Raw genomic sequence first — 22,788 nt, 5'->3', positions numbered from 1 at the left:
CAGATAGTTTTGGTACCATTAATTGACTACTTAGCAGTCGGGCTATTTAGCAGTCTTATGGCTTGAGGGTAGCAGAGGTCTCTGCTCCTGTTGGTCCGAGAGCCGATGCTCCGGTATCATTGCCAGACAGTAGCAGAGTGAACAGTCTATGGCTTGGTTGGCTGGAGTCTTTGGCAATTTTTTGGGCCTTCCTCTGATACCACCTGAGTATAGAGGTCCTGGATGGCAGGGAGCTCGGGCCCAATGATGTACTGGGCTGTCTGAACCACCCATAGTGTACATATACCCCTATACCCTATGTAAGTACCGTTAGCATACACTGAGAATGGAGAGGTCTACTTCATAGACTACATACCCTATATACTCTCTATACTATCAAGCCTCTCTGTTCTGTATCCCACTACTATCCCTCCCTCCCCTCCCCCAGAAAGGCCTGTCAGTGCTCTCCAGGCTGTTAATCTTCTATAGTCTGATCTCCTTAGAGATCACAGGCAGATCAGATCACCTGACCACCTCAATGAAGCACAGCACTCTGCCCTCAGACCTACACACAGAGCTGGGTCTGCCTGCTTGTCTGCCTGCCTGGCTGGGAGAGGATGATGAAATGGCTTTGTGCATTCAACACCTGCATGTTGGTCTGCTTTAAGATTGACAGGAAAGCTTGTAGTGGTGACGTTGAGGATACAGCTACCTATTCTAGACAATAAGTCGACAATGACTCCTTCCAACCATTTTGTCTGTGTTTCTCAGTGGGGGAGAAGTCTTTTTGGTGTTGCGTTAATCTCTGTTTGGTTTTACTTGCTTGTTGACAAGCCTATTGACTTTTACCCCTTACATCCTTGTGCTGATGAGATCATTGGTCTTTTGTTAGCTTTTAGTGCTCATCACCTTGACTTCAGAGCCAGTCTTTAACAGCTCTGTGTGTTTGTTGTTTCCTCAGCCACAACACAAAGACCACATCGTGGATCGACCCTCGCTGTCTGGAGAAACCTCTAAAACCTCTGGAAGAGTGTGAGGATGATGGTAAGCCAGGCCCTGTGGGTGGGTGGGGTGGGTGTCTGTGTGTGAGAGAGAGAGCGTGTGTGTGTGTGTGTGTGTGTGTGTGAGAGAGAGAGAGAGAGAGAGAGAGAGAGAGAGAGAGAGAGCGTGTGTGTGTGTGTTTCACTCATTTCTGTGATCTATTGTTTACCTCCTAATCTTGCACCATGTTGATGGTATCAGAAGGTGGTGCCACTGAGCTCATATCTAAATATAATGAAGTCTGTTTCTATACACTGGTCCCATTATTACCACGACAATGTTTTGATACCTTAGTCAAATTGGAAAGAGGTTATTTTTGAGATTGGCTTTCCATCTAAGGAATTGTGTAATAGTTCCTTTGAAGATGTTTTTATTATTATTTATTTGTTACACCACTGTGTACATTGTACATGTTCAAATAAATATCTATGCAACAATGTTAGATTCATTTTGTTCAGGAACATACAAGTAACGATATAGATGTCTGTGTGAAAGTTCAGAAGAAATTCTTCGACCAATATCAGAAATGGCACCACCATGTGGCCATTTAGATAACTGTCATGTGTCATCTCTTAGTTTCATACATCATTGATTTTAGGGATTAAGGTGCATCTATGTTTCAGTAAATACTGATTTGGTTACTTAAATATTTATATTTCTCTCCCTCCTTGTCTTTCTCTCTAATATTACTTTACTGTCTCTCCTTATTTTCCTTCCTTTGTCATTCCTTCACCCAATCAACCACCCTTTCTGTTTCATCCTGCTCTCTTCACCGTGGAGAAGAAGGGGTACATACTGAGGAACCGGACAATGAGCTAGGTATGCACCTTTATTCTCTCACTCTCTCACTCTGTTTCTGTCGTTGCATTTCTATCGGCTGTGTATTGGTGAGGGTTATGGTGACTCTCAATCTTTTCTTTCTCTACCGTTAATCAATGACATTTGATTTGAAAAGTGTTTTATATGAAACCTTGATCTACAACTCCTAGATTCTTTCTCACCATGTCACTCATCTATTTGGATGTGTCACGATAATCGTATAATTTGGCTCCTATATTTACTTAATTAACGTGGTGTACTGCTTGCTTCTAACTGCTGAGTGAGTGATTTCCTTTTCATGCAGGAGACACATTAGGAAGGTGTTTGATTTGACGTCTCAGGATGGCCTCCGTAGTTACGGCCGCTCCACAGACTAGACTATTTGGCAGAAACAGAAGTGCTCCTGAAAGGGAACGCAATCTCTGACTCTTTCAGGGCTCTGAGTCTCGGGCCTATGAGCTCCTTTTACGTCTGGCACATCAGAAGCAGGCAGTGTATGATTATCGATTGTGAAAGCCAGCCTGCTCCAAAGTGTTTTTGTCGGTGTTCACAACAGCCCACGCTAACACACTGCGCTAATGTCTTTGTATGAAATCAAATACGGCGAGGAGGAGAATGAGATGCTAACGCTTTATTGGGAGTGTCAGCTTAATAGTCTCTCTGTCAGACAATTCCCTTTGAGCGCCGATGCAGCCGAGCGTGTGCACGAGCGTGTGCACGTGCACGGGCTTGTGTGTGCGCATGCTGGAGGAAGCAGTGTTTGAAAGATATATACTGAAACATGGTAACATCTGCAGTGAACACATAGCCAGAAACTGCATGTAGATGACCAGTTATGTAAAGTAGAATCATACAGATATACATGATGTTGGCTCTCTGCATTGTCGTGAATGTCTTCTGACTCCCCCGAGTCATGCAGACTGTCATATAGACTGTCGTGTAGACTGTTGGGCCAATGTGATTTTTGTCTGAACGTGCTGAGAATATTGTAATGTTTATTTCTATAAAGATGTCCATTGAAAGCAGATATGCAATTTGTTGACACCACAACACAGTACCGACTTAGATGCACATTATCCCGAATGCTAATCAATAAAAATGTCTGTTAAATCGCTGCTCTATTTTGCTTGTTTACAGCGGTTCATTTGACAGGGAGGCTCTCTTGTATTCTTACATCACCAACATTTGGAGAATAAAGGCACTAACATGGCGTCTGTTTTGAAAACGTGGCCCAACTCTCTTAATATATGGTTCTGGACTGGCCTATAAGTACTGGCCTGCTGGCTACGTTCACTTGTCTGAGGCATGCAATTGTGTCCATCTATCAACTGTTTGTAGCTGTTGATAATGTAGAAAGCAACCTGGTTCTGTTCTGAAGACGGAGACAGATATGAGCAGGCTAGGTCTGACTGGATGAATAGTAAATCTAGTAGGTGGGAGCGGTCAAGCTCTGTAGTCTCATTTAGTTCAGAATCTCCCCTGACAGCTGACTGTGTGTGTAGCCTGTCTGTGTGTAGCCTGTGTGTGTGTGTGTAGCCTGTGTGTGCCTCGCTCAGTGGGGTAGAGGGAGTAGTTTGACTCCATATTAGATATCTGCACCGTGGCCCACTGACTGTACTGAGTCATGACAGGTAAACATAGATTCACTTCAGAGTTGGTTTACACACCTGAGAGACCTTGAATAGAGCACAGCGTCATCCTCTGAAGTACTTCCTGAAGGAGAACACTGCCTTAATGAATGTGTCATTACAGTGATCTAACATTGCTTTTCCTTCTCTGTTTCAGAGCTGCCTGCTGGATGGGAGAAGATAGATGACCCAGTGTATGGGGTTTACTACGTAGAGTAAGTTGGAACACCTCACGGTTCATCTCTTTTCACATGCCTCTCATTAACCCCACAATAATTCATACGACGGAATACATCAGCATTTTCATGAAGTTTCAGTTGAACTAGCATTTTCTCTCAGCCTCTCTTGTCAGACCTTTTCTACATTCTGTGTACTATAATTAGTTTGAAGCTACGTAGATGTATCTGAAACCGGACTCCATTTTGTGTAGCCAGTGTGTAGTTTGTGTAGACCTATGAGGTTGTCACAGCTGGTGGGATTTACGAGGCTGTGAGCCAGAGGATGTCCAACACTGTGTACTGTCATTTATCATGGTGACAATCAATATCCCACACTCATCCTTTCCCTCTCCTCTCTCTCTCTCTCTCATCATCATCAGTCACATCAACAGGAAGACCCAGTATGAGAACCCCATAGTGGAGGCTAAACGCAGGATGCAGCTGGAGCAGCAGCTGCCGCAGCCTCCTGAAGGTGAGCGGTACATTCGAGGTTCGTTTCCTGCCCTGGCACGGCACCATTTCTTTCTTTCTTCACGTCTGTCTCTGTCTCGTCACGTCTTGTCTCGTCTCACGTCTTGTCTTGTCTCATGTCTTGTCTCATGTCTTGTCTCATGTCTTGTCTCACGTCTTGTCTCACGTCTTGTCTCACGTCTTGTCTCATGTCTTGTCTCATGTCTTGTCTCACGTCTTGTCTCATGTCTTGTCTCATGTCTTGTCTCACGTCTTGTCTCATGTCTTGTCTCATGTCTTGTCTCATGTCTTGTCTCATGTCTTGTCTCATGTCTTGTCTCATGTCTTGTCTCATGTCTTGTCTCATGTCTTGTCTCTTGTCTTGTCTTTGTCTTGTCTCATGTCTTGTCTCATGTCTTGTCTTTGTCTTGTCTCATGTCTTGTCTCATGTCTTGTCTCATGTCTTGTCTTTGTCTTGTCTCATGTCTTGTCTCATGTCTTGTCTCACGTCTTGTCTCATGTCTTGTCTCATGTCTTGTCTCATGTCTTGTCTCATGTCTTGTCTCACGTCTTGTCTCACGTCTTGTCTCATGTCTTGTCTCATGTCTTGTCTCATGTCTTGTCTCATGTCTTGTCTCTGTCTTGTCTTTGTCTTGTCTCATGTCTTGTCTCATGTCTTGTCCTGCACGGTTGGGGTTCATTCTATTTGAAGTCAGCCCAGTTTAAGAATGAAAAGTTAGTTCCCCAGAATTAGAATTTTGATGAATTCTCCTGGATATGAAATGGAATTGACCCCAACCCTTGTCCTGTCCTGTTGGCGTTTGGGTTCTTATTTGTTTGATTAAATATCATTAAAACATCATTTTTATATTCCTTTCAACACATGAGCCACTGTAGCATTCACTTATTTGTCTTAGAGCTGTGGAAGCCGGCGTCCATGTGCAAACTGCTGCTGATATCATGCTTGCTACATGTTAGGACCACTGAGACACAATGTAATGATGAAATGGCATGTAATATCAGATGCAATGTTAAAACATCTTTTCAATAAATCTATCTCTTATTGCGTAATTTACCGTTTTAGGTTTTAGTCATTTTAAAGTGTATAGCGTTTGTCCCCCCCGGAGCAGCCAGTATGCCTGACACCTCTGGTGTAGAGCAAGTTTGAGTCAACAAATGAATGAATGTGATGCTTATGTTTGTGTACCTATGTTTGTATTTTATTGATTGTGTACGGTTGTCTGTCAGTGTATGTGTGTGCGTGCATCCGTGTGTTTGTGACTATGATTTCACAGTCCCTCTGTGTCTCTCGCTGTACAGAGTGGATAGAGGAACACTCCTCAGCTGGGGCTCCCCTGGCCGTCTATGCCAGTAACCACCTGGAGACATACCGTGACCCCCAGGACCCGCCCCCACTGCCCCCTCCCCCGGGAGGGACCAAACGTGAGTGGGGTTACACTTTCTAGACAACACACACACACACACTTTCAATACCAGGGTCTTGTGCACCACAGACATTTAACTCGCAATCAAATACACCCACAATGTACAGTTTCAGTGACACAAGCATGACCAGACACAGACAGAGGACCCTTGGGATCAAAGGTTTCAAGGGCTCAAGCTCTTGAGGAAACAATTACCATATAAGGTTATTAACCTGTCTATCAGCCCACATGCACCATAGTGAATGTTCTGTGTATGTTAACTAGCTATGACCAACACACCATGGATGTTGAGCATTCTCTCCTGTCATTCACAGACAGACAGACAGACAGAGAGACAGACAGAGAGACAGACAGACAGAGAGACAGACAGAGAGACAGACAGACAGACAGACAGACAGACAGACAGACAGACAGACAGACAGACAGACAGACAGACAGACAGACAGACAGACAGACAGACATAGGTAGACAGAAAAGACAGACAGACAGACAGACAGACAGACATAGGTAGACAAGTGAAAAGACAGACAGACATAGATACAGACAAGTGAAAAGACAGACAGACATAGATAGGTAGACAAGTGAAAAGACAGACAGACATAGATAGGCAGACAAGTGAAAAGACAGACAGACAGATAGACAGACAGACAGAAAAGACAGACATAGATAGGCAGACAGACAGAAACAGACAGACAGACAGACAGACAGACAGACAGACAAGTGAAAAGACAGACAGACAGACAGACAGACATAGATAGGTAGACAAGTGAAAAGACAGACAGACAGACAGACATAGGTAGACAAGTGAAAAGACAGACAGACAGATATAGGTAGACAAGTGAAAAGACAGACAGACATAGATAGGTAGATAGGTAGGTGAAAAGACAGACATAGGTAGACAAGTGAAAAGACAGACATAGGTAGACAAGTGAAAAGACAGACAGACAGACATAGGTAGACAAGTGAAAAGACAGACAGACATAGATAGGTAGACAAGTGAAAAGACAGACAGACATAGATAGGTAGATAGGTAGACAAGTGAAAAGACAGACATAGATAGGCAGACAAGTGAAAAGACAGACAGAGAGACAGACAGACAGACAGATATAGGTAGACAAGTGAAAAGACAGACAGACATAGATAGGTAGATAGGTAGACAAGTGAAAAGACAGACATAGGTAGACAAGTGAAAAGACAGACAGACAGACAGACAGACATAGGTAGACAAGTGAAAAGACAGACAGACATAGATAGGTAGATAGGTAGACAAGTGAAAAGACAGACATAGATAGGCAGACAAGTGAAAAGACAGACAGACAGACAGACAGACAGACAGACAGACAGACAGACAGACAGACAGACAGACAGACAGACAGACAGACAGACAGACAGACAGACAGACAGACAGACAGACATAGGTAGACAAGTGAAAAGACAGACAGACAGACAGACAGACATAGGTAGACATAGGTAGACAAGTGAAAAGACAGACAGACAGACAGACAGACAGACAGACAGACAGACAGACAGACAGACAGACAGACAAGTGAAAAGACAGACAGACAGACAGACATAGATAGGTAGACAAGTGAAAAGACAGACAGACAGACAGACATAGGTAGACAAGTGAAAAGACAGACAGACATAGATAGGTAGATAGGTAGACAAGTGAAAAGACAGACATAGGTAGACAAGTGAAAAGACAGACAGACAGACAGACAGACAGACAGACAGACAGACAGACAGACAGACAGACAGACAGACAGACATAGGTAGACAAGTGAAAAGACAGACAGACAGACAGACATAGGTAGACAAGTGAAAAGACAGACATAGGTAGACAAGTGAAAAGACAGACAGACAGACATAGGTAGACAAGTGAAAAGACAGACAGACATAGATAGGTAGATAGGTAGACAAGTGAAAAGACAGACATAGATAGGCAGACAAGTGAAAAGACAGACAGAGAGACAGACAGACAGACAGATATAGGTAGACAAGTGAAAAGACAGACAGACATAGATAGGTAGATAGGTAGACAAGTGAAAAGACAGACATAGGTAGACAAGTGAAAAGACAGACAGACAGACAGACAGACAGACAGACAGACAGACAGACAGACAGACATAGGTAGACAAGTGAAAAGACAGACAGACAGACAGACAGACAGACAGACAGACAGACAGACAGACAGACAGACAGACAGACAGACAGACAGACAGACAGACAGACAGACATAGGTAGACAAGTGAAAAGACAGACATAGGTAGACAAGTGAAAAGACAGACAGACAGACAGACAGACAGACAGACAGACAGACAGACAGACAGACAGACAGACAGACAGACAGACAGACAGACATAGGTAGACAAGTGAAAAGACAGACAGACAGACAGACAGACAGACATAGGTAGACAAGTGAAAAGACAGACAGACATAGATAGGTAGATAGGTAGACAAGTGAAAAGACAGACATAGATAGGCAGACAAGTGAAAAGACAGACAGACAGACAGACATAGATAGGCAGACAAGTGAAAAGACAGACAGACAGACAGACAGACAGACAGACAGACAGACAGACAGACAGACAACAGACATAGATAGACAGACAGAAAAGACAGACAGACAGACAGACAGACAGACAGACAGACAGACAGACAGACAGACATAGATAGGTAGACAAGTGAAAAGACAGACAGACAGACAGACATAGATAGATAGGTAGACAAGTGAAAAGACAGACAGACAGACATAGATAGGTAGACAAGTGAAAAGACAAAGCCAGCTAATGTAACTGACACGGATAGAGACAGATACAAATATGTTCCAAATAATGTTCTCTTCCCTGTGTTCTGTAGGAGGGAAGCCGTTCTTCACACGGAACCCAGCAGAACTGAACGGAACCTTCATCAACACCAAACTGAAGAAGAGCCGCCGTGGGTTCGGCTTTACCGTCGTCGGGGGCGACGAGCCGGATGAGTTCCTCCAGATCAAGAGTCTTGTCCTGGACGGTCCTGCTGCTGTGGATGGGAAGATGGAGACAGGTGCAGTACACTGTCTTAGCCCACAGGGAGCACTGTTTCACACCATTTATACAGAAAGCAGTTGCCCCATTCCTAAGGAGGTTGAAGTGATTGTGTAAACTAAGTACTGAACATATTGGAGACATATGGTAATATACTTGCACCCCACATAGTACATTCACTGTGTTACTTACTGTTCTACTAACTTTGTTACTAATGTACTGTGATAGTGACTGTTCTACTAACTGTGTTACTAATGTGATGTGATAGTGACTGTTCTACTAACTGTGTTACTAATGTGATGTGATAGTGACTGTTCTACTAACTGTGTTACTAATGTACTGTGATAGTGACTGTTCTACTAACTGTGTTACTAATGTACTGTGATAGTGACTGTTCTACTAACTGTGTTACTAATGTACTGTGATAGTGACTGTTCTACTAACTGTGTTACTAATGTACTGTGATAGTGACTGTTCTACTAACTGTGTTACGAATGTACTGTGATAGTGACTGTTCTACTAACTGTGTTACTAATGTGATGTGATAGTGACTGTTCTACTAACTGGGTTACTAATGTACTGTGATAGTGACTGTTCTACTAACTGTGTTACTAATGTGATAGTGACTGTTCTACTAACTGTGTTACTAATGTGATGTGATAGTGACTGTTCTACTAACTGTGTTACTAATGTGATGTGATAGTGACTGTTTTTTTATTTATTTTTATTTTACCTTTATTTAACCAGGTAGGCAAGTTGAGAACAAGTTCTCATTTACAGTTGCGACCAGGCCAAAATAAAGCAAAGCAGTTCGACAGATACAACGACACAGAGTTACACATGGAGTAAAACAAACATACAGTCAATAATACAGTATAAACAAGTCTATATACAATGTGAGCAAATGAGGTGAGAAGGGAGGTAAAGGCAAAAAAAGGCCATGGTGGCAACGTAAATACAATATAGCAAGTAAAACACTGGAATGGTAGTTTTGCAATGGAAGAATGTGCAAAGTAGAAATAAAAATAATGGGGTGCAAAGGAGCAAAATAAATAAATAAATAAAAATTAAATACAGTTGGGAAAGAGGTAGTTGTTTGGGCTAAATTATAGGTGGGCTATGTACAGGTGCAGTAATCTGTGAGCTGCTCTGACAGTTGGTGCTTAAAGCTAGTGAGGGAGATAAGTGTTTACAGTTTCAGAGATTTTTGTAGTTCGTTCCAGTCATTGGCAGCAGAGAACTGGAAGGAGAGGCGGCCAAAGAAAGAATTGGTTTTGGGGGTGACTAGAGAGATATACCTGCTGGAGCGTGTGCTACAGGTGGGAGATGCTATGGTGACCAGCGAGCTGAGATAAGGGGGACTTTACCTAGCAGGGTCTTGAAGATGACATGGAGCCAGTGGGTTTGGCGACGAGTATGAAGCGAGGGCCAGCCAACGAGAGCGTACAGGTCGCAATGGTGGGTAGTATATGGGGCTTTGGTGACAAAACGGATTGCACTGTGATAGACTGCATCCAATTTGTTGAGTAGGGTATTGGAGGCTATTTTGTAAATGACATCGCCAAAGTCGAGGATTGGTAGGATGGTCAGTTTTACAAGGGTATGTTTGGCAGCATGAGTGAAGGATGCTTTGTTGCGAAATAGGAAGCCAATTCTAGATTTAACTTTGGATTGGAGATGATTGATATGGGTCTGGAAGGAGAGTTTACAGTCTAACCAGACACCTAAGTATTTGTAGTTGTCCACGTATTCTAAGTCAGAGCCGTCCAGAGTAGTGATGTTGGACAGGCGGGTAGGTGCAGGTAGCGATTGGTTGAAGAGCATGCATTTAGTTTTACTTGTATTTAAGAGCAATTGGAGGCCACGGAAGGAGAGTTGTATGGCATTGAAGCTTGCCTGGAGGGTTGTTAACACAGTGTCCAAAGAAGGGCCGGAAGTATACAGAATGGTGTCGTCTGCGTAGACGTGGATCAGAGACTCACCAGCAGCAAGAGCGACCTCATTGATGTATACAGAGAAGAGAGTCGGTCCAAGAATTGAACCCTGTGGCACCCCCATAGAGACTGCCAGAGGTCCGGACAGCAGACCCTCTGATTTGACACACTGAACTCTATCAGAGAAGTAGTTGGTGAACCAGGCGAGGCAATCATTTGAGAAACCAAGACTGTTGAGTCTGCCGATGAGGATGTGGTGATTGACAGAGTCGAAAGCCTTGGCCAGATCAATGAATACGGCTGCACAGTAATGTTTCTTATCGATGGCGGTTAAGATATCGTTTAGGACCTTGAGCGTGGCTGAGGTGCACCCATGACCAGCTCTGAAACCAGATTGCATAGCAGAGAAGGTATGGTGAGATTCGAAATGGTCGGTAATCTGTTTGTTGACTTGGCTTTCGAAGACCTTAGAAAGGCACGGTAGGATAGATATAGGTCTGTAGCAGTTTGGGTCAAGAGTGTCCCCCCCTTTGAAGAGGGGGATGACCGCAGCTGCTTTCCAATCTTTGGGAATCTCAGATGACACGAAAGAGAGGTTGAACAGGCTAGTAATAGGGGTGGCAACAATTTCGGCAGATAATTTTAGAAAGAAAGGGTTCTATTAACTGTGTTTTAACTGTCCTGTCCGTCTCCGTGTCTTCCTTCTCTAGGTGATGTCATAGTGAGTGTGAATGACATCATCGTGCTTGGCTACACCCACGCCCAGGTGGTGAAGATCTTCCAGTCCATCCCGATCGGCTCCATGGTGGACCTGGCCCTGTGCCGCGGCTACCCCCTGCCCTTTGACCCCGACGACCCCAACACCAGCCTGGTGACCTCCGTGGCCATCCTGGACAAGGAGCCCATCATCGTCAATGGCCAGCAGAGCTATGACTCCCCGTCCAGCCACGGCAGCCAGACCGGAGGCCCCGTTAACGGGATGAGGGAGTCGCGGGCCCTCAGCCCCTCGGCGGAGGTGGCGTCCAACGGCTCACATGGCTACTCTTCCAGCGATGTGGTCACCCTGGCGTCGTCCATCGCCGGGCAGCCCGAGCTGATCACGGTGCACATGGAGAAGGGCGATAAGGGCTTTGGGTTCACAATCGCTGACAGCTTGACGGGTGGGGGTCAGAGGGTGAAGCAGATTGTGGACTACCCCCGCTGCAGGGGCCTGAAGGAGTCAGACATTCTGATGGAGGTGAACAAGAGGAACGTCCAGAACATGACTCACAACCAGGTGGTGGACCTGCTCAGCAAGTGTCCCAGAGGCAGCGAGGTCACCATGCTGGTGCAGAGAGGTACGTAGTCCACTGATTAGGGTCAGGAGGGAGGGAGAGGAGGAAGGAGTGTCTGGTCATCATGCTGGTGCAGTGGGGTACATGCTCAACCCAGGGAGGATGATAGGGGAAGGAGGCAATGAGAGAGGGGGAGGGATTGGTTCGCAGATAAAGACACTTCCACTGGCAAACAGCATGAATAGCTGAGATGTTGAGTGTGTTAGGGGGTAAGTGGGTCAAAGGTTGAATAAAGGAGGTTGTGGATGTTATGTAGAGAAGAAACATGAGTGAGTGATCAGATAAGTGAGAGAGGGAATGGATGGAAAGGTGGAGAGCATGTCCAGGATGGGAGGAGGAGACAGAGGAGAAGAGAGGTGGATGGTGTTAGGTCAGGGACTCTTATCTGTCCTGATTATGGATGAAGAGCGACTCTGCTGAGATGCTGCTAATCTCCCTGTGTTCTGTCAGCTCATAGGCTCTCCTGCTTTTCTCTCTCTCTCTCTCTCTCTCTCTCTCTCTCTCTCTCTGTTCTCACTATTTCTCTTTTATCTTTTCTATTTATTTAACTTATTCTTTATCACTGTCTCTATTCTTTCACTCTTTTTCTCTCATTATCTTTTACTTATTCTCTCTCACTTTGTATCTCTCCTCATTTCTCTCTCTCTCCCCCTCTCTCCCCTCTCCCCTTCTTTCTCACTTTGTATCCCTCTCGCCCTCTCCCCTCTCTCTCCCCTCTCTCACTCCCTCTCTCTCCTCTCTCACTTTGTATCTCTTGCCCTCTCTCTCCCTCTCTCCCTGTATCTCTCCCTCTCTCTCTCTCTCTCTCTCTCCCTGTATCTCTCCCTCTCTCTCTCATCCTCTCTCTCACCCCCCTCTCTCTCACCCCCTCTTTTTCTCATCCCCACTCTCTCGCCCCCTCTCTCTCCCTCCCTCTCCGTCTCTCTCCCTCCCTCGCCCTCCCTCCCTCTCTCTACCTCCCTCTCTCTCTCTCTCCCTCTCTCTCTGTCTCTCTCCCTCTCTCTCTCTCTCCCTCTCTCTCCATCTCTTTCTCTCCCTCTCTCACCCTCTCTTTAAGCCTGGTCTTTGTCTCTGGCGCTGTGTCTGTGTCTGTGTTGCTTAGATGATAGTTGGGTGTGTTAGTAGTGAGAGGGCTCAGCCAAAGACGCCGTCCTAGCTCTGATCAAAGTGTCTTCTGTTCCAATTAGCTTGGGAGGATACAGAGAGAGGAACAGAGAGAGTTGGGGTGAAGGGAGAGCAAGATGGGGAAAGAGAGGTACAGAGCAGAAAGAACAGTCACTGATTTTGAATAGAATTTTAAATGGAGTCTGAAGCTAGTCAAGGCAGCAGCAGAGCTGTTAAAGCAGAAGTCTGTATTCCACAGGAGGTTGGAGGCACCTTAATTGGGGAGGATGGGCTCATGGTAATGGCTGGAGTGGAATAGGTGGAATGGTTTCCAGGTGTTTGATGCCATTCCATTTGCTCCGTTCCGGCCATTATTGTGAGCCGTCCTCCCCTCAGCAGCCTCCTGTGATGTATTCACACGTCATTAATGTCTATGATTAACCTTCCTATGTCAATACAATCCAGATCATCTTTATCACATCAATTACCAACGGAGATTTAACATAATAGGTCTGTAAAAAAATGAATAGTTGGATGTATTCCTTAAAGGGTTACACTCAAACTTTACTGTGTTAAAATAATAATTCAATTAAATTCAAATAATTATAAAAGGTTACAGTCAGAGTTTTGCAAGGCTAGAGAAAGAGACAAACTGTTAATAGCAACCATCATTATCCATACAGTTTCTAACCATGCGCTAATTTGGCTTCAGCCCTCATCATTTGTGAAATTGCTCACCCTGCCTCCTTCCCTAGATCCCTATTAGCTGAGGGTGGGCATATGCAGGCAGCATCAATTATGAACTCTAATGAGTTGACCTTGGGTGCCTGGGCTGAAATAACGCTGCTGTCAGCATCATTACTGGCCTGTACAAGACTGATACACACACAGATACAGCCTGTCTCCTGGCTGCTAGGACATCCACAGGGATAGAGGGAGAGAGGAAGGACATGGCTACGGGGCAGACGGGGAGAGACACCAGAAACGATCTCCCTTAGCGTAGATGGCAGGGGATCATTACACTAGACCCAGGTCAGTTCATTGGTCAATTTCCTGTTGATGAGGTGCTGAGACACTGTGGGCTTGGGTTAACATTATGTAGGGTTGTATTGTCTATGTGAAGCTGTGAGCAGCAGACTGATGTTTTTGTGGGAATGGAGGGAGCAGTGGCTTGCTGGCTGGCTGTCTGGCTGGCTGTCTGGCTGGCTGTCTGGCTGGCTGTCTGGCTGGTTGGCTTGCTGTCTGGCTTGCTGTCTGGCTGGTTGGCTTGCTGTCTGGCTGGCTGTCTGGCTGGCTGTCTGGCTGGCTGTCTGGCTGGCTGTCTGGCTGGCTGTCTGGCTGTCTGGCTGGCTGTCTGGCTGGCTGTCTGGCTGGCTGGCTTGGTCTGGCTGGCTGTCTGGCTGGCTGGCTGGTTGGCTGGCTGTCTGGCTGGTTGGCTGGTTAGCTGGCTGTCTGGCTGGTTGGCTTGCTGTCTGGCTGGCTGTCTGGCTGGTTGGCTTGCTGTCTGGCTGGCTGTCTGGATGTTTTGCTGGCTGTCTGTCTGGCTGGCTGGTTGGCTGGCTGTCTGTTTCGCTGACTGGCTGGCTGGTTGGTTGGCTGGCTGTCTAGTTGGCTGTCGGAAGAGGAGGAGGAGGAGGCAGTGAACTTTCTGGTGATTAGGAGCCATAATGCCTCATAACCCACAACAAACAACACCTTTAGACGATCAGAGGAGGAGTAGGAGGGAAGGAGAAAGGGAGGCTAGAAAGGAGGGAGAAAAAGAGGAAGTAATTCAAGATGGGGAATGTCCAAGCTGTATGTGTTTAGAAGAAGAGAGGGAGGAAAAAATAAGTTAGAGCTCAGGAATTGCAGAAGGTTATCAGAGTAAGGTGGTATGTAGAGAGGAAAGAGAGGAGGATGAGGGAAGAGGAAGAGGAGGAGGCTCAACAATGCTCAATGAGAGAAGAAGTTGGTTTAGGGAAGAGGAGGAGGAGGCTCAACAATGCTCAATGAGAGAAGAAGTTGGTTTAGGGAAGCGGAGAGGAAACCCTCCCGTGGGTAGATGAATAAAATATTTAATCTCTGCATCTTTGAGTCATCAGTCTGTTCTGAGAGAGAGAGAGAGAGAGAGAGGACATACGGGAGGTGTGCATCATGCCGTCATGTTAATATCTTCACAACCAGCAGTATGCAGACCACATCCAGCATCCTCTATCACATGGTCTCATTTCAGTTAGATACTGAATGTCGGTAATAAAACGTGATTGTCCTTCTTACCTTGAGTCATATAGAGCTGTCAGCATTATCTGAGATATGCAGAGTTACAAGCATCCCTGAAGATTGGCAGAAACACTGTTTATGATGATACAACAGTTCAGCTATTTATTCTCATCGCCTCAGGGGACCAGGAGTTCTCTGCATCTCTAAATGGAGTTTCTGAAAAATAGAAAAGTTGTTTGTGTGGGAGGAGAAAAGTTCAGAGGCATCGAGAATTGATTGTCCGTAAGGGGTTCAGTTTTGCCAGCTACGCAGGACAAATGCTTCATGCATGCATAGTGTCTAGCTGTACAATGTGTTTTGTCAGTACATCAATATGTGCCACAATAGCATAACAATGTATCAGAAGTGAATTGAATCGTGACTTGGATGTAGGACATCCCAACGAATGGGCATCCTAGTTTTCAATGTTTAACCCATAGACTAATATCAAGAGAGGGGAGAGGGAGAACGTTTCAGATCAACATACGTACAGTACATGAACTCTTCTCATCCACTCCCACCCTTATCTCTCCTCCTTCCCCCCTCAAAACCTGGTACCCACAATATCTCTCCTTTCTCTCTCTGCGAGGTGAGTTGAAAATATCCTCCATCTTGCCTTGCCTTTGTTGCCATGACGATGCTCCACAGCACCTCAGTAGGGACTGTCCCCTTGGGGATGATAGGATCGACAGAGGGAGAGGGGAGAGAGAGAGGGGAGGGAGGGAGGGAGGGAGGGAGGGAGAGGGAGGGAGGGAGGGAGGGAGGGAGGGAGGGGGAGGGAGGGAGGGAGGGAGGGAGGGAGGGAGGGAGGGAGGGAGGGGGAGGTAAATGGCAAGAAGAAAAGAGATGGGTGTAGATGAAGAATAAGAGGAAGATATTGAAAGGTGACTAGAAAGACAACATGGGGATGTGTAGAAGAAGGTGAAGGAGTTTAGCCAAACAAAATAGGATATTTGTCATGTTCCTGTAGCACTCTGACGTATGGACAGTTGAGAACAGCCATTCATTCCCTTAGTGTGGGCACTGCTGAGAACATATCCAAGGCCACAGCCTGAACAGAGCATAGACACACTGAAATAATACAGTGCCTTGCGAAAGTATTCGGCCCCCTTGAACTTTGCGACCTTTTGCCACATTTCAGGCTTCAAACATAAAGATATAAAACTGTATTTTTTTGTGAAGAATCAACAACAAGTGGGACACAATCATGAAGTGGAACGATATTTCAAACTTTTTTAACAAATCAAAAACTGAAAAATTGGGCGTGCAAAATTATTCAGCCCCTTTACTTTCAGTGCAGCAAACTCTCTCCAGAAGTTCAGTGAGGATCTCTGAATGATCCAATGTTGACCTAAATGACTAATGATGATAAATACAATCCACCTGTGTGTAATCAAGTCTCCGTATAAATGCACCTGCACTGTGATAGTCTCAGAGGTCCGTTAAAAGCGCAGAGAGCATCATGAAGAACAAGGAACACACCAGGCAGGTCCGAGATACTGTTGTGAAGAAGTTTAAAGCCGGATTTGGATACAAAAAGATTTCCCAAGCTTTAAACATCCCAAGGAGCACTGTGCAAGCGATAATATTGAAATGGAAGGAGTATCAGACCACTGCAAATCTACCAAGACCTGGCCGTCCCTCTAAACTTTCAGCTCATACAAGGAGAAGACTGATCAGAGATGCAGCCAAGAGGCCCATGATCACTCTGGATGAACTGCAGAAATCTACAGCTGAGGTGGGAGACTCTGTCCATAGGACAACAATCAGTCGTATATTGCACAAATCTGGCCTTTATGGAAGAGTGGCAAGAAGAAAGCCATTTCTTAAAGATATCCATAAAAAGTGTTGTTTAAAGTTTGCCACAAGCCACCTGGGAGACACACCAAACATGTGGAAGAAGGTGCTCTGGTCAGATGAAACCAAAATTGACAACAATGCAACAATGCAAAACGTTATGTTTGGCGTAAAAGCAACACAGCTCATCACCCTGAACACATCATCCCCACTGTCAAACTTTCGCAAGGCACTGTACATGTCATGTACCCCCACGCACACACCCACCCACTCACATGTCGACTCTAACACACCCACCCACCCACCACTTTCTCCCCATAATCTCCTCATGAATAGATGTCCCTACCCAGTCAGCTGGGTGGCTATGGCACAGTTAAGACAGACTCACAGCGTCTCTCTCTTAGCCAAGTGTTAAACCTGGAACGCTCCACAGCTCCACTCTCTTAGAGTCCTCAGTCCATTACAGATCAACTCACTGACCACTCTGCTCTTTCACTCCAACACTGTTTACTTCCCAAAATTAGCATCACAATAGCCAGGCCCTCTTAGTCATTCAGACAGCATGGTCTGCTCAATGTTCAGAAGACTGGGCCTTTTAAGCCAGTGTTCCATTCTTAGTGATCAATCCAGAGGCCTTTAACACGAGAGACGGGCCAACGGATTCATTGTTCCGTTTCCGAGTATTGAGCAGAGCCTTGTTGTCATTCAGCTGCTCAGGCTCAGGCAAGAACTAGGTGGTGTGAGCACAATGCATCATTCACACCTGGTGGGTGTATGTTGGATGGGATGGGGGGTTATGTTTTATTCTATTTTATTTCACCTTTATTTAACTAGGCAAGTCAGTTAAGAACAAATTCTTATTTACAATGACGAGGGCCTGGGAATAAAAACATTTAATGAATACAGTGTAAATATAGAACAAAACACACATCACAACAGGAGAGACAACACAACACTACATAAAGAGAGACCTAAGACAAGAACATAGCAAGGTAGCAGCACATGACAACACAGCATGGTAGCAACACAACATAGCAACACAACATGGTAGCAGAACAAAACATGGTACAAACGTTATTGAGCACAGTCAACAGCACAAAGATCAAGTGTGTGTGTAGTGTGTGTGTGTGTGTGTGTGTAATATCCCCAAAAAATGTTTGGCTGTAGCTAATAATGCAAGAAATGTCCTGAGCAGAAATTGAAAGAAATAACCCCCTAAAATAATACTGTTGTCTAGGACCTAGAAGCAGGCCGTCATGTCTGTCGGTGTCATCTTGTAGGAAGTGCATAGAGGATGTTGTTCCCACTGTGACGATTACAACTTATCCAACCAGAAACTGTGGATAGATGGCAGCATTCATGCAAAACTGAAACCGAAAACCACCACATTTACGGCAAGGTGACTAGGAACATGGATGAGTACAAACAGTGTAGTTATTCCCTCAGTAAGACAATCAAACTGGCAAAAAGACAGTACAGGGACAAAGTCAAGTCGCAATTCAACAGCTCAGATAGGAGATGTATGTGGCAGCGACCTGGACAAGCTATTCACCTTCTTCACCACTTCCACGTGAGTAAAACATTTATGCGTGTTAACCGTCGTAAGGCTGTCGGCCCAGGCGGCATCCCAAGCCACGTCCACAAAGCTTGTGTACGGACATATTCAATCAATCCTTATCCCAGTCTGTTGTCCCCACTTCAAGATGTCCACCATTGTTCCTGTACCCAAGAAAGCGAAGGTAACTGAACTAAATTACGATTGCCCGTAGCACTCACTTCTGTCATCATGAAGTGCTTTGAGAGGCTAGTTAAGGATATCACCTCCACCTACCCCACACCTCCAATTTGCATACCGCCCCAACAGATCCACGGATGATGCAATTGCCATTGCACTGGACATTGCCCTATCTGGACAAGAGGAATACCTGTATGGGGGAAAGCTGTTCTTCGGCTACTGATCAGCCTTCAACACCATAGTGCCCTCCTAGCTCATCACTAAGCTTTGGGCCCTGGGTCTGAACCCTGCCCTGTGTAACACGGGTGCCCCACAAGGGTGCGTGCTCAGCCCCCTTCTCTACTCCTTGTCCACCCATGACTGTGTGGCCACACACGTCTCCAACGCAATCATCAAGTTTGCAGAAGACACAAGAATGGTAGACCTGATTACCAACAACAATGAGACAGCCCTGGCGGGGTAGTGCCAGGAAAATAACCAGGAAAATAACCTCCCCTTCAAATGAAGGGGCTGATAGTGGACTTCAGTAGATAGCAGAGACAGCACACCCCCATCCACATCAATGAGGCTGCAGTGGAGAGAGTGAAAACCTTCATGTTCCTCGGCAACCTGAAATGGTCCAGCCACACAGACAGTGTGGTAAAAAAGGTCATTCGTCTTGGCACCTAAGACCTTCACGAACTTCTACAGATGCACCATTGACAGCATGCTGTCAGGCTGTATCACTGCCTGGTATGGCAATTGCACCATCCTCAACCGCAGGGCTCTCCAGAGGATGGTGTGGTCTGCCCAGAGCATCACCAAAGCATACTGCCTTCCCTCCAGGACTTCTACAGCCCCCGGTGTCACAGGAAGAATAAGAAGATCATCAAAGACCTCAGCCACCAGGCACTACAGGTGCATCAAAGCTGGGACCAAGAGACTGAAAAACAGCCTATACTGTATCTCCAGGACTGTTCAATAGTCACCACAAGCCGGCCTCTGCCCAGTACCATGCCCTGCAAATAGTCTCTGTTACTAACTGGCCTCCGCCCTGTACACTGCCCTGAACTTAGTCTCTGTTACTAACCGGCCTGTACCCTGCCCTACACTTAGTCTCTGTTACTAACCGGCCTGTACCCTGCCCTGCACTTAGTCTCTGTTACTAACCGGCCTGTACCATGCCCTGCACTTAGTCTCTGTTACTAACCGGCCTCCACCCTGTACCATGTCCTGCACTTAGTCTCTGTTACTAACCGGCCTGTACCATGTCCTGCACTTAGTCTCTGTTACTAACCGCCTGTACCCTGCCCTGTACCCTGCCCTGCACTTAGTCTCTGTTACTAACCGGCCTGTACCCTACCCTCCGTCCTGTACCATGTCCTGCACTTAGTCTCTGTTACTAACCGGCCTCCGCCCTGTACCATGTCCTGCACTTAGTCTCTGTTACTAACCGGCCTGTACCATGTCCTGCACTTAGTCTCTGTTACTAACCAGCCTCCGCCATGTACCCTGCCCTGCACTTAGTCTCTGTTACTAACCGCCCAGTACCCTGCCCTGCACTTATTCTCTGTTACTAACCGGCCTGTACCATGCCCTGCACTTAGTCTCTGTTACTAACCGGCCTTCGCCCTGTACCCTACCCTGAACTTAGTCACTGTTACTAAACGGCCTGTACCATGCCCTGCACTTAGTCTCTGTTACTAACCGGCCTTCGCCCTGTACCCTACCCTGAACTTAGTCTCTGTTACTAACCGGGCCTCCGCCCAGTACCCTGCCCTGCACTTAGTCTCTGTTACTAACCGGCCTTCGCCCTGTACCCTACCCTGAACTTAGTCACTGTTACTAACCGGGCTGCCGCCCAGTACCCTGCCCTGAACTTAGTCACAGTTACTAACCGGCCTTCGCCCTGTACCCTACCCTGAACTTAGTCTCTGTTACTAACCGGCCTCCGCCCAGTACCCTACCCTGAACTTAGTCACTGTTACTAACCGGGCTTCCGCCCAGTACCCTGCCCTGAACATAGTCACTGTTACTAACCGGCCTCCGCCCAGTACCCTACCCTGAACTTAGTCACTGTTACTAACCGGGCCTCCGCACAGTACCCTACCCTGCACTTAGTCACTGTTACTAACCGGCCTCCGCCCAATACTCTACCCTGCACTTAGTCACTGTTACTAACCGGGCCTCCGCCCAGTACCCTACCCTGAACTTAGTCACTGTTACTAACCGGGCTGCCGCCCAGTACCCTGCCCTGCACTTAGTCACTGTTACTAAACGAGGGCCTCCGCCCAGTACCCTGCCCTGCACTTAGTCACTGTTACTAACCGGGCCTCCGCCCAGTACCCTGCCCTGCACTTAGTCACTGTTACTAACCGGGCCTCCGCCCAGTACCCTACCCTGAACTTAGTCACTGTTACTAACCGGGCCTCCGCCCAGTACCCTACCCTGAACTTAGTCACTGTTACTAACCGGGCCTCTGCCCAGTACCATGCCCTGCACTTAGTCACTGTTACTAGCCAGCTACCACCCGTTCCTCAAACCTGCACCTTAGAGACTGCTGCCCTATGTACATTGAACACTGGTCACTTTAATAATGTTTACATACTGTTTCACCTACTTCATAAGTATATTCTGCATTCTAGTCAAGGCTCATCCTATATACAGTGCCTTGCGAAAGTATTCGGCCCCCTTGAACTTTGCAACCTTTTGCCACATTTCAGGCTTCAAACATAAAGATATAAAACTGTATTTTTTTGTGAAGAATCAACAACAAGTGGGACACAATCATGAAGTGGAACGACATTTATTGGATATTTCAAACTTTTTTAACAAATCAAAAACTGAAAAATTGGGCGTGCAAAATTATTCAGCCCCTTTACTTTCAGTGCAGCAAACTCTCTCCAGAAGTTCAGTGAGGATCTCTGAATGATCCAATGTTGACCTAAATGACTAATGATGATAAATACAATCCACCTGTGTGTAATCAAGTCTCCGTATAAATGCACCTGCACTGTGATAGTCTCAGAGGTCCGTTAAAAGCGCAGAGAGCATCATGAAGAACAAGGAACACACCAGGCAGGTCCGAGATACTGTTGTGAAGAAGTTTAAAGCCGGATTTTGATACAAAAAGATTTCCCAAGCTTTAAACATCCCAAGGAGCACTGTGCAAGCGATAATATTGAAATGGAAGGAGTATCAGACCACTGCAAATCTACCAAGACCTGGCCGTCCCTCTAAACTTTCAGCTCATACAAGGAGAAGACTGATCAGAGATGCAGCCAAGAGGCCCATGATCACTCTGGATGAACTGCAGAGATCTACAGCTGAGGTGGGAGACTCTGTCCATAGGACAACAATCAGTCGTATATTGTACAAATCTGGCCTTTATGGAAGAGTGGCAAGAAGAAAGCCATTTCTTAAAGATATCCATAAAAAGTGTCGTTTAAAGTTTGCCACAAGCCACCTGGGAGACACACCAAACATGTGGAAGAAGGTGCTCTGGTCAGATGAAACCAAAATTGAACTTTTTGGCAACAATGCAAAATGTTATATTTGGCGTAAAAGCAACACAGCACAACCCTGAACACACCATCCCCACTGTCAAACATGGTGGTGGCAGCATCATGGTTTGGGCCTGCTTTTCTTCAGCAGGGACAGGGAAGATGGTTAAAATTGATGGGAAGATGGATGGAGCCAAATACAGGGCCATTCTGGAAGAAAACCTGATGGAGTCTGCAAAAGACCTGAGACTGGGACGGAGATTTGATGATCAATGGTCCAAAAGATAAAGCAAAATCTACAATGGAATGGTTCAAAAATAAACATATCCAGGTGTTAGAATGGCCAAGTCAAAGTCCAGACCTGAACCCAATCGAGAATCTGTGGAAAGAACTGAAAACTGCTATTCACAAATGCTCTCCATCCAACCTCACTGAGCTCGAGCTGTTTTGCAAGGAGGAATGGGAAAAAATGTCAGTCTCTCGATGTGCAAAACTGATAGAGACATACCCCAAATGACTTACAGCTGTAATCGCAGCAAAAGGTGGCGCTACAAAGTA

General features: G+C 46.0%; 1 protein-coding gene across 11 annotated transcripts in view; it reads left to right on the top strand.

Moving 5' to 3' along the window:
* Window positions 1-22,788, top strand: part of LOC112222264 (membrane-associated guanylate kinase, WW and PDZ domain-containing protein 1-like) — a 206,503-nt gene that overhangs the window by 149,252 nt on the left and 34,463 nt on the right. For 5 of the 11 annotated variants that reach the window (XM_042304037.1, XM_042304033.1, XM_042304036.1 and 2 more), the window contains exons 6-12: window positions 941-1,023; window positions 1,801-1,839; window positions 3,625-3,682; window positions 4,066-4,175; window positions 5,456-5,578; window positions 8,440-8,625; window positions 11,251-11,877. In XM_042304037.1, coding sequence (XP_042159971.1) covers window positions 941-1,023; window positions 1,801-1,839; window positions 3,625-3,682; window positions 4,066-4,175; window positions 5,456-5,578; window positions 8,440-8,625; window positions 11,251-11,877 — 1,226 coding nt within the window. The remainder of the gene's footprint in view (window positions 1-940; window positions 1,024-1,800; window positions 1,840-3,624; window positions 3,683-4,065; window positions 4,176-5,455; window positions 5,579-8,439; window positions 8,626-11,250; window positions 11,878-22,788) is intronic. The other 6 variants (XM_042304042.1, XM_042304032.1, XM_042304038.1 and 3 more) reach the window with 3 other exon arrangements.

The sequence above is a fragment of the Oncorhynchus tshawytscha genome, linkage group LG22, assembly GCF_018296145.1.
Source record: "Oncorhynchus tshawytscha isolate Ot180627B linkage group LG22, Otsh_v2.0, whole genome shotgun sequence".
Taxonomy (NCBI): Eukaryota; Metazoa; Chordata; class Actinopteri; order Salmoniformes; family Salmonidae; genus Oncorhynchus; species Oncorhynchus tshawytscha.
This window is presented reverse-complemented; position numbering and strand designations above follow the sequence as displayed.